The 13,135-nt window shown below is 42.2% G+C and overlaps 1 protein-coding gene across 2 annotated transcripts in view; it reads left to right on the top strand.

The window, feature by feature from the left end:
* The window catches only part of si (sucrase-isomaltase (alpha-glucosidase)), a 67,376-nt gene that overhangs the window by 10,249 nt on the left and 43,992 nt on the right, over window positions 1-13,135 (top strand). For both annotated transcript variants that reach the window (XM_056611095.1, XM_056611096.1), the window contains 8 exons: window positions 435-534; window positions 1,225-1,337; window positions 2,902-3,027; window positions 6,889-7,020; window positions 7,458-7,577; window positions 10,261-10,374; window positions 10,562-10,646; window positions 11,737-11,854. In XM_056611095.1, coding sequence (XP_056467070.1) covers window positions 435-534; window positions 1,225-1,337; window positions 2,902-3,027; window positions 6,889-7,020; window positions 7,458-7,577; window positions 10,261-10,374; window positions 10,562-10,646; window positions 11,737-11,854 — 908 coding nt within the window. The remainder of the gene's footprint in view (window positions 1-434; window positions 535-1,224; window positions 1,338-2,901; window positions 3,028-6,888; window positions 7,021-7,457; window positions 7,578-10,260; window positions 10,375-10,561; window positions 10,647-11,736; window positions 11,855-13,135) is intronic.

Below are 13,135 nucleotides of genomic sequence, written 5' to 3'. Positions count from 1 at the left end.
TATACTTACGCCTTCATTAGCATGAATTCTTATAGCATCCATGCTCAACAGCATCCATTACTTTCCTTAGCCTCGCTCATGCTTAGAATCGGCGGAGGGCAAGGTTGATTGATTTTCTTATGCATGAGACGTACCCACGGAATTTGATGCTTGTTCCTTTCATGGTTATCCTGTTCTCCAATGATTTTATAATTCAATGTCTTGTAAGCTTATTTGGAAAGAGGTAATTTGTGCTTCGAGTTCTATCTCTCACAAATTCTCCAATTCGCCCCTTCTTTCTGTATCTCTCTCTCTCTCTCTCTCTCTCTCTCTCTCTCTCTCTCTCTCTCTCTCTCTCTCTCTCTCTCTCTCTCTCTCTCTCTTTCTCTCCCTCTCCTTCTCTCTCTCTCTCTCTCTCTCTCTCTCTCTCTCTCTCTCTCTCTTCCTCTCTCCAGGGAACGCACAACCTCTATGGCCACTACCCGTTCTTTCTCTGTCTGGAAGACGAGAGTGGAAAGTCATTTGGCGTCTTCTTAATGAACAGCAACGCTATGGGTAAAGAATCACATGCACGCCAACAAAGACACACAGACACGGACACACACACACACACACACACACACACACACACACACACACACACACACACACACACACACACACACACACACACACACACACACACACACACACACACACACACACACACACACACACACACATACACATAAACGTACCCATATACACACATACACGCAGAGGCCAAAAAGTAAAAAAAAGTGTTCAGGGCCAACATTTAAACATAAGTAATAATGGGACTGTACACGCAAATCTGGAAACACGCACAGCCAGACATTTAGCGTCAGTCAACTCTCGGTGTGCTGTGTTTCAAGGGTAAAACAAACATCTTTTCTTTAATCAACCAGAAAAAAAAGATCAACTGCTCCAATCCAAAAAAGGTGCTGACATATCAAAGAGAATAGGGCGATGTTTGTTTTAGCCCGTAATGGATGATGGAGGAGAATGGAAATGAGGTGTTTATCTGACGGATGTCTGCACTCATTCGTATAGAAGAGCCCTTTCTACCCTTCATCATAGCTTCAGACAAGTGCGTGAGTGTCTGTCTGTCGCTCTGTTTGTGCGGGTGTCTGGGTCCATTGAGTTAATGTGCCCTTCTGTGAGTGCATGTGAGTGTGTGTGTGTGCCGTGTTTGTGTTGGTATCGATCGTGTGGGTCCCATTGCAGAAGTCACCCTGCAGCCGGCCCCTGCGGTGACCTACAGGACTATCGGAGGAATCCTGGACTTCTACGTTCTCTTTGGAGACACGCCGGAACAAGTGGTGCAGGAGTTCCTCGAGGTGAGCCGGCGCCGCTCGGAAAGTCCACCAGCGCTCCTCGTGAGGAGAATAGAGCTGGATAAGGATGTACTCGTGAGCTCTCCAACGCCATTATAGGCGAGGGAGACTCACAAAGGGTCCGGTTTGAGCTACACTCATGCAGAAAATGTCGATCCAATCAAAATGATTTGCAATTGTTGATTGAAGATGTTTCAAAATCTATGAAATTTGAATCGATGAATCTTCAACGTTGTAAGCTATGCCCATTTGTCACTGTAACTAAAAAACAATGTTTTATTTCCTAGAAAACATTGGTCATAATAGTGCTCCTACACAACGACAGAAGTAGCTTTAAAAAAAGAATCATGAATTTAGCTGAAGGAGGTACTACATATATGGCGCGTTTCCACCAGAGGGTCGGTTCAGTCCGGAAAGATGCGGCACAGGTCGCGTTTTCCCCGCCAAAAGTGGCCGTGATCCGGACTCAGCCATATTGAGCCATACTCGTCTCGCAGTACTCCTCCGTTGGGATACTGAGACGCCTGAAAGGGTGCCGGTGTGGGTGTCAGATTGACTCGGCTGCCAGATCGGCTCGGGGTCCTGCGCTTACAGATGACGCATCGACACTTGACGTATCGACACAAGCCAACGGACAAAACCCGGAAGGGTTGTTTATAATGGGGCTCAATCATGGACATAAAAAGAAGGCTCAATCCGTTTTAGTTTTGATTTCATTGAACGCAGCCCGCTCTTTAGCACAACAAAGCCATTGGAAACACGTCTAAAAGCACTGATGAATGTATCTGTAACCCAGCTCCTGTTAGGGACTCTTATTCTGAAGGAGGAGAACGGAAGTGTCTGCGTGTGGGTCGCTGTTTTGACTCTGTGTTGGGAGCGCTGGAAATAAATTGGATCGTCCCGTTCAGTGAATGGAGTTAGCCGATTCTTCTTTTATATATAACCCAAGTATATGCATTAATAATTTGTACATTTGATTATTATTCATAGATTAGAAAACAAAAGGAGATTGTTAATACTTGGGGATAACATGGGAATGAATGAAACACGCATGCGCATTTAAAAGACAGCGTTTACAGGAAGTGCGTCATTATTGCGCAGGGCCCCGAGTCGATCTGGCAGCCGAGTCAATCTGACACCCACACCGGCACGTTTGAGCTACACAAGCCGTCCGTTGATAGGTCGACAGACTGTGGGATAATAACAAACAAACACATTACCCGCATGGTATTTCTGGACAACGGCGAAATCTTCATTTATTTAAGAAAATGTCGCGCAAAAGTTTGCCATCCTTCTTGGACGTCCTACATTGTTGCTCTTTATTCATTGTCAAGGGTACTGTCGGCGGTGGAAATGTGAGCCGTAACTGAGCTGGGCTATACCGCGCCCTCACTACTGGACTGTGGCGTGCTGGGTCCGAAGTGTACCCGCCGATAGAAAAGCGCCGTTATACTCTCATTCATTTCAAACCCAGAAAGACTTATTGAAAGTCTAAAGGTTTTGTCAGCTTGTTCAGAAAGACTTCATCCAAACTCATTGTTTCTTATTGTGGGTTTGCTCCCTGCAGCTGATTGGCCGGCCTGTCATCCCACCCTACTGGTCCCTGGGTTTCCAGCTGTCCCGCTGGGATTACGGGAGCCTGGAGGAGGTCAAAAGGACTGTAGAGAGGAATCGTGCTGTGGACCTCCCATATGTAAGACCATATCCTCTTTTTTTCTCCTATTTAAAAAAGGCAGGAAATGGGGTGCAAGACACTCCCGAGTCCCCTAGTATTTAAAGAAGAACATAACTCGTTCATATTATCGTGTTATTAGTTTATATTATTAGTTTGTATTATGTACTTAGTCTGTATTATTGGTGAATAACGCTCGTACTCCAGTGCCACCCAAGCCCGAGCTCCCACAGGCTGCAGTTCACTTATAGTCAGTTAGGGGGAGTTTCAGACTCTTACACCTTTCTCTCACTTATCTTAAAGAATTATTTTGCAATAATGATGCAATCAATGATACTCCTTCTTATAACAATTCATTACAAAAGTATATTACTGCAGGATTTCTTCACTAATCACAAAACAAAAGTTTAGCAATGAAGGTTGAATGTATAATATTTGATCATGCAATTTAAAAGATTAAAGCACTCTGCGTTATGTCCACCAGATTGACCATGTTTAATTCTTAACTCAATTTATCCATTTACACACTCACCTGACAAAACACACACACACAGACACACACAGACACACACAGACACACACACACACACACACACACACACACACACACACACACACACACACACACATACACACACACACACACACACACACACACACACACACACACACACACACACACGCAACCACACACACACACAAACACATACACACACACACACACACACACACACACACACACACACACACACACACACACACACACACACACACACACACACACACACACACACACACACACACACACACACACACACACACTGTAATTGGCAATCCCTTTGATTTGGCTATTAGCTATTTGCTTTAACTTTTTCTGAAAGGAAAACACAACCCCAATATATGATGGATAGGAAGAGGTCTCGTCCTTGTAACGGCCAAAGCATAATTAAACATAAGCAGGATATCAAGTATTACGACGCATTGTGGGGTTTTCAAAGTCTGTATACCATGACTTGCGACCCTTTTATTCAATCTTTGCACCCCTGTACTCCAAACCTCTGGGAGCAACTAACCTCAAATATTGTTCTGTGAAAAAATTTAAGAAAAGGACGAGGGAGACTTTCGCCAAATGACTATAGTGGGGAGGAGGTGGAGGCAATCGATATGTTACCTTTCCAAACTCTTCTTAACTGTGAGCCACTCAAGCACTTTAGTGGGATTCCAGAGGCAAGGGTCCTTCCTACTACACCATCTCCAGGGACGTGATATGAAAGGTAAAGCAGTGGCTGGACAGCCAGTCAGATTGATAGGGATGGCCTTTCAGTTTGACGGGGTAATCCAGCTTGCTTTCAAATAATGGAGAGTATGCCCCAGTGTGTTCAGTCTGCAATCCCTGTAGGACAATTTTTCACATATGTTTAAATATTACTGGTAAACAGAGATCAAGATGCTGGGCTCCCATCTCATTAAATCACGTTAGCGGAGTAAAAAAACACTTTCTCTCCCAAACCCTGAAGACCAGGATGAATGCCACTTCTGGAGGACATTTTGTCAGTGAAAGCGATAATCTGCTCATCTTGGTTAGCGTCTGCAATTGTAAACGGGGAGCTGTGGGCATATTTGATCTAAAAATACAGAAAAAATGCTCAACTTGTGTGCGTCAGTACACTAAGACATAGAAATACAGCTCTAATCTCATGAGCTCAAAATTACCCTGTAAAGAAGAAAAAATAATAATAATAATCAATTCTCAGCCCCGACCGTTCTGGTCGCAGACACACCGAATCCATTCGAAACTGCCCATCCCGGCTCAATATTTCATCCTGATAAACTTATTTTTTCTTTTTCTTTCTGCCCCATCTATCCGAAGGAATTAGGATGCAGCTGGTTCCACTCGTGCTTTACTGAGGGACATATTTGATAAGCATCAGATAGACCACAGAGGGCATTATCACATTCTCCCTAATACGTCTGGAGCTGATTACCATTAGGCGAAGGATCTGGCAGACCCCGCCAACCATCTGCTCTATCCATACCAAGAACAATTTGGCAGCCAACAAGCAGACAGAATGCTAGCATGAAGGAATAGTCAGTAAAGATGAAAAAAGAAGCCCATCCAGAATGTGTTAACATTCTCAGTGTCCTCCCAAGGTTTTCGAGCACATTAGCGCGTGCCTCTATAGCTAGCTGGTGCACTGAGCCTCCTTCTGCCCTGCGCGAACAAGCCAACAGAAGGCTAGCAGCTTATTTGTCTTTAACTACAACTTTTGTGCAAAAATGTGTATAGGGCTTGTACATCAAAATGCATTGTGTTTTTTTTGGTTTTGGGTAAGAATATCTCCCCATAATGACAAATGATTGCACGATTAGTAACTTAACAAAACATTACTACTGACGTAATGACATGACATAATAATATGAACATGAAATTCCAATGCTTCTCAAGCGGAAGGGTACACAAGTGAGAGATACTAATATTGTGTTATAGTGGGTAAGTGTCAGTTGTACATTGCAAATGTACGGCTGTCTTTAGACCAATTGAAGATCTACACATTGCGTTCTCAACTTTAAACTGGACTTTATTATTGGTGACTCATTATATTATATATAGACCTTGGGTGTCTTGAAAGGCGCCTCTAAATTAAATGTATTATTATTATTATTGTCCCCTAATAATGTTGAATCTAATCTTCATCGAAAGATAACATTTATGAAATGGATTAAATGTCAACGGCATTTCATTTGAATTGAAAATACGTTGTTATATTTCTTATTGTTATTAATATGCTTCTATACTATTCTAAATCATCCACCTTACCTTCTGTGAGATCATCATTAAAAAGTGCATGATCATTAAGGCGAGACACAGCAGGCAAAATGATTGATTTTTCAGTCACTGGTCACTTTTGATATTTTGGGCTATTATGCACCATTAACATGTAATGTTTCACACAAAAGAAAAAAAAAGTCAGAACAAAACATTTAGGTGTTCGTTTATTATAGTTTTTCAACTTGCGCCTCTGAATTTTACAGAAGATTCACCAAAAGTTGTCTTTATTACGCAACGTTTCAAATTACAGCCGGTCTCTGTCATATGTGTTCCGTGGTATCGTTGGAAAGCACTCGATCTGCTGCACAACATAAAAGTGATATCTGATTGGCTGGACTCGATTTCCGACAAGACTATTGGTTCGAATGTATCACGTGGTATGCTCTCAAGCTTCCTGGTTAGCTTTTACCATAAAAATCTTTTGCCGTTTGCTCAAAATGAGTTTTTCTTCACACGCCAAGCAAGGAATCTCCACTTCTGTAGCACCTACATACACCAAACTTTAGAATCTTATTCTCAGCTACTATATGAAGATTTCTACATGGGGATTTGTTGATATATCATTCTTGGCCTGATTTACATGACATTTTATACATAAAAATAGGGCGGCGATACATTTTTTAAGGCATTGACAGTATTTTCTGATTAACTGGATAACGAAAGGAGATATCCATAATCCCCTTTGTAAATATTTTTCTATTTAATATAGTAACAATAAGAAAAAATAATTTTGAGCCTGGCTTTTTCCAATGGTCCGATTCTATATGCACATTTGCGCATATTTTATTAGATATAGCCTGATTAACATATCTTACCATACAATTACAGAAAACTTCCAATGCATTTTCTTCTTCTAATCATGTGGCTAATCAACCGGTAAAGTTTCATAAAGATATCTGTAAGTTAAAAAAAAAAATCCTATTCACCTGCCGTGTCTCGCCTTAAATGTTTTCTTTAAATATCAAAAAGACTTACATTACATTATTGTAATGCATATTTAATCAGTAAACATCGGCTGTTACAGGTTTCATTCTAATTTCCCTCTTTCTCAGGACATTCAGTACACAGACATTGACTACATGGAGGATAAGAAGGACTTCACCTACGACAAGAATCTTTTCGCAGATCTGCCTCAGTTTGCTGACTACCTCCATGAGAAGGGTCAGAGATACATACTCATCCTGGTAAGACTCGCCTGAACATTGACATACATTATGACAGTTTATTGTTTTTCATCGAGCAATGCTAATAATAATGTGGGAGTTTTTTGATTTCAATCAGGCAATGCAAATAATGTGGGAGTTTTTTGTTTTTAATCAAGAAATGCTAATAATGTGTCATTAATTATATGATTGTTCAATCAGCGATTATTATTTGAGATTATTCTATATCTATTAAACATATCCCGTACATTTTCCACATTTGATTTCAGTCCTCGCCTCACCAATTAAATTAGTAAATGGATTGAGTGTGTGAATTTCAGATCCAACAAATCCAATAGAATTTCAGATCCAATAAATCCAATAGATTTCAGTCACCTTGAATGTGATGTAACGGGACTGAAATAGCAGTGACCATTCTGTTTACCATGGGTATGAATATTGTGGTATTTCTGTCTAAGGACCCTGCGATAGCCACCAGTAAGCTGCAAGGGGACGCTCCTTACGGCTCCTATGACAGAGGCACAGCCAAGAAGGCATGGGTCACTGAGTCTGATGGCAAAACACCCCTAGTGGGAGCGGTGAGTTGTTTTTGGCATCGTCTTGTGTGTTTTTCTGGAGTTTTTTTTACATCTAGTCTAGACTGATTCTAACAATACGCCTGTGCATGATGCAATGCAGTCCATATGTCATTGCCACAGTTTGCAAGAAAGGTCTATGCATTTGTGACTGAAATCTGGGTATTTCAAATTACCGCAAGTGAGCCAAGCACATTTGTATCGTATGGTATAATTTTATGTTTCTTCCCATAGTAGATATGTCAACACTTCAGACAAGGACTGTAGTCAAACATTTATTTCAAGATAGTGAGTTGTTATTAGCCTGAGCAAACCTTTGTTTGGCGATGATTGCAGCTGGTCAAACGTATTCATTGCTACATTTAATCGTTCTGCATCACAGAATTCAGAGCATGTGTCCGTACATATTACATAATGCATATGTATCAGATAAGGTTATAGGGTGAACGTGTGCTTCTCGAAGACAATTACTTCCTAAATTCATTTACATGTATCTGCATAGTAACATTGAACACGTACCGTAGAATACCGTTCAATATTTATCTTTCATTTAAGGGCTTTAAGGAAAGCTAGTCACCTAAGATAAACTAACACTACAATGGGTTGCATGTGAAACTATTAGCAGCAATTTTTTTTAAATAAACAGAAAACATTTTTATTTGGCGTCAGCAGAGCAAAAAGTGATGTGAAGCAGGTGAAGGGACAGGGAGGAAGTGACACTTCTTTGCATGTATCAGGCAAATCCCAGATGGACTCAGTGGGGCATAACGCAACATAAAAACAAATCAGACAGCAAAGTGTATGACAGCAAGGCTTTCAGTACATGATTCCCACAAATGTTACATGATGAAAGTTGAGACAGTTTTATTCAATCTTTAAATAGTTGTGTGAGCCATTTGTGTCCTGTGTTTGCTTCATGCCGATGCGGCTAAAGGCAATATAAAGCCCAAATGAGGATAAAGAACACATTGATGTATATTTCCTGAGACAGGTGAGACAGTTTTCGAAGTGTAGATCCATCGAGGTTTGGGCCAGATGGGAAACGTTAAAGAGGACCTATTATACTACTTTTCTGGTCTTAATTTCTTATTAATGACTCCTATAGCGCAACCTGACACGAATCACAGCAGAAAAAACGATGTAGATTTTCGGGAAACTCTTCCTCTCATCTGGGCGCTTTCAGCATTCTCTGTCAACGCTCGGTTTCGTCGTTCTCCGCCCCCTCGCCCCCCTCCTGCCAACCCAACTCCGTTGTGATTGGTTACCTTCCTTGAAGCGCGCGCGCGGGCAGATTTAACCAGGCATAAGGGGGCGTGGCAGAAGTGCCTCTACGTAGATGATTTCCCGGAAATGTGAACAAGTGAATCACAAACGTTGTCCCGAGTGTTTAGCGCTCTGCACAGCCACCCCAGACTGTCAGCAGGGAATACGTCGAAATGCATGTACGTCATGATTTGACACTTTAGCATGGTTAAACATGACTGTCAATCATTATAACAACGTTTATAGGTCATAAAAGTCAAAAAAGCATAATAGGTCCCCTACATGGTTTCGGTTGCTCTCTAGATCATGTTAGGCACCAAATGGATGACTTCTGGAAAGTCACTCTTAATTCCCCTGGATCTTGATTGAGTTAAATGGTACCATGCATTGCATCCCTCCTAATTATTGGAACTAAATGGGAGATACGCTAACCATTCAAAAGGCAAAGCGGCACACATACATCTTTTAACTATTTAGACGGAACACGTCCCATTCAGAGATCAACAAACAACACACTAGGATACTTTTTTAATGGTACAGCAGAGGGTTGATGTGGTGGAATCTAGAGTGACTTTAGGCATCAGAAGAGAGACTGAGCTAAAAGATGTAGTTGAAGAAGGATGGCCACAATGAGCAACTATCAATAAAACCTGACCTTGGTTTTCACCACCTGCCAGCAACATCTGCCTATAAATCTTTATGTATATGTGTGTGTGTGTGTGTGTGTGTTTGTGTGAGTGTGTTTTTTTTTATTAAGCTTCAGGTGTGTGCGTGTGCGTGTGGTTTCGTTGTGTGTGTGTGAGTTTGTGTGTGGGTTTTTGTGCGTGTGACCGTGTCCTTGCTAGAAAAAGGGTAGTAAAATGATTGGCGAAGGAGGTAAAGGAAACAGATAGCGAGAGCTGAGCAACCTTCAGATGTAATATCTACCACGCTATCACAAACAAACACCCAGACACACACGCACACAGGTGCATGCAAACACATGCACACACCAATAGGCACAGGTGCATGCACACACACACACACACACACACACACACACACACACACACACACACACACACACACACACACACACACACACACACACACACACACACACACACACACACACACACACACACACACACACACACACTAATGCATGCACATGAACAAACAAACTCACTCTTATAATACATAAATCACATAAAGTTACATAAAGTTGCGAATGAAAATATTTTTAAATCGTACGCTGGCCAGGCTGGGACATTGGATCTGTGTCTCATGAGTCAAAGTTCCTTTAGACTGGGGTCTTTAAAGCAAAAAAAACAACTGACAATTCAAATGCAGGCTTCAGTAGAAGCAATGGAAAGATACAAATGCATTTAGATCACATTTGTTCATTCAAGAACGTGCGGTACAATGGTTGTTTGTGTGGCAGGTCTGGCCAGGAGAAACCGTGTTCCCAGACTACACCAGCACCAACTGTATCGACTGGTGGGTGGATGAGTACGTGCGCTTTTCCCAAGAGGTCAAACACGACGCGCTCTGGATCGTAAGTCTACCTGACGTCGCTCCACGATTGGCGTGCCGTTCGATACGTTTTCTTTAGTCGGCCTGCGCGTTCAGTAAATATGTAGCTTTGACATCAAATGCATTGCCTGCTATACCCATGAACGATTGCACCAATAAACGCTCGGATAGGCTCTCCCTCGATGACCCTTGATGATCTTTATCTGCAGGACATGAATGAGGTGGCAAGCTTCGACCAGGGATCAAACAAGGGCTGTGAAGTCAACAACCTCAACAACCCCCCCTTCACACCGAGTATGTGTCCGCCGACAATACACAGTGTTTCCTGTGGTGTTGCTTATTCTTTACCCTTTGTGAACCAAATGGGTAACTTCTCTATCTATCCTTTCAAGTCCTAACTTGGCTAGCACGATACAATCCAGGTTGTATCACAGAGAGTTGATTTTTAATGCCATCTGTTGTATGTTGTGAAGCATTCATAGCAGTGTCGAAATGTATGGAAACTAATTAATTATGAATTAGTAGCAGGAATTAGTAGCGTTAGCATTATTACCAAATAGCAATAGTGAAATCCCCCCCCCCCAATACAACACAGTGGAATACGCATTGAAAAGTGTCCTTCTTCTTGTTTTTTACACCCTAATAGCCCACAAAATCAGTTCTTGCCCACTGGAAGAGTAATTCCAAATGTTGAGTCCCAAGTGTGGTATTTTGAAAATGGCTGCTCTTCTTCCATGTCTGTTATTTTGACGGTGTCCCAGACAGATGATCATAACTGGGGAAGGCTAAATCCCGTGGCTCCCCTGTTTTATTGCTCTCCTCTAAAGTCTCTCTCTCTCTCTCTCTCTCCCTCTCTCTCTCTCTCTCTCTCGCTCTCTCTCTCTCTCTCTCTCTCTCTCTCTCTCTCTCTCTCTCTCTCTCTCTCTCCTCTCTCTCTCTCTCTCTCTCTCTCTCTCTCTCTCTCTCTCTCTCTCTCTCTCTCTCTCTCTCTCTCTCTCTCTCTCTCTTCTCACTTACTCCCCCCTACATCCCTCACTGTATTGTCCTCCAAGTGCCATTCTTCTCCATTCCCTCCAATGTAACTCTCCTGTCTTCTCTATCACATATTCTCTCTCTCTCTCTCTCTCTCTCTCTCTCTCTCTCTCTCTCTCTCTCTCTCTCTCTCTCTCTCTCTCTCTCTCTCTCTCTCTCTATCTCTCTCTCTTTCCCATCATCTGGTCGATGATCTGACCTTATTATTTCTTCTTCTGTTTTCTTTCATGCTGTGTTCTTGTCATCCTCCTCCACCTCACACCTAATTTATTTTTGTTCACCCCCCCCCCATCACTTCCCTCCCTCCATCCACTTCCAACCCCCGCCAATTCTCCTACTCCTCCTCCTGCAGATATTCTGGATGGACTGATGTACAGTAAGACGCTCTGCATGGATGCCAAGCAGGCCTGGGGGAACCACTACGATGTCCACAGTCTCTATGGTTACTCCATGGTGCTGGCTACTGAGAAGTGGGCACCACTCTTTATTGCTGACTATCGATGAACAAAACACATGATGCCACATTTTTCCTCAGTGCCAGTAGGGGCTAGCTAGCCCAATTTATTTGTGTAACAACTGCAATATCCTTATAGTCAGATGCTCAAACTGTCTCCAACACAACTTAACTAATGTCCATGGCATTGTGTTATGGAGATAATTTGGCAGCTGTGAACACAAAGACAGGGATGAACTACAGCCCTCCATAGCAATACAATTCAAATATTGCGCTTGCCAAGTGGCAATGGTTCCCCACATGGTAAGGGTAGTAATATATTTTAATGAGGCCAGGCGTCCCTCGGGAGAGATTGGATTTTCCATTTTGGCGCAGCGTTGGAGTTTACGAGAGCATGACTTCTACAAATCTTCTATGTAGCCGCAGCATCAACATCCTGCATGGGGAATAAGTCTCTAAGGGGGTAATGGAATTAAGACTGTAATCATAGTATCAAGTTTCATTAACAAAATAGTGCTCATCGTTTAGAGATGGGATGGATGTTGAGGCACCGGTTAGAAGGCAGATACTGCTGTTTTTTGCCAGCCCAGCTGCGGAATTCAACCTGGTGGTGGAAGTGACAGCACAGTGATATGTTGCTTAGGTCTGCCATTTGCAGAATTGCACCTAAACCATTCGCCCTTAGAAACGTAGGATTATGCTGCATAAACACATACTCGGTTGTCAATTTGACTCTTGGTCCTGTTTACTCCGAGCTGTTGGCCGAAGCCAAAAACAAAGCATGCTGTTACACACACTCACAAACAAACACGTCCCGCCCTCCCGCACGGCCCATTGAAGCAGAGTTGATGTTTCTGCAGCAATTGTTGGACACAACAATAGCGTCCCAAACTGTGTCCGGCAGTGTGGATTTTATGTTCAGTGTGTGAATGGCTTAATGTTATCCTCTACTGGGATGTTATTGGACTGGGGTCAAGCTATGGAGGAGGGTACATAATGGTAATCCTTTATTATCATGTCTCGTCACATTGTCAGTTTGTAAATGTATAGTTCTGATTACTTTGATGCCAATTTTGTATTATTATATAATATATAATATATTATAATTAACATGATTATCATGTTAATTAACCCTAACCCTAAAAGAGCAACACTACTTAGCACCAAGGGCTCTATCAATGCAAGTGACAAACTGCATTCAGAAGTAGGATATATGGAAGTGAAAGTATGTGGGTATGTTTGTAAAAAACTGCTTTTAATCTGGTGCTCGATTGATGAGTAATCTGGGGGGCTGATG

This window comes from Gadus chalcogrammus, chromosome 16 (assembly GCF_026213295.1).
Source record: "Gadus chalcogrammus isolate NIFS_2021 chromosome 16, NIFS_Gcha_1.0, whole genome shotgun sequence".
Lineage (NCBI taxonomy): Eukaryota > Metazoa > Chordata > Actinopteri > Gadiformes > Gadidae > Gadus > Gadus chalcogrammus.
The sequence above is the reverse complement of the archived record's forward strand: the minus strand, read 5'-3'. Positions and strand labels throughout refer to the sequence as shown.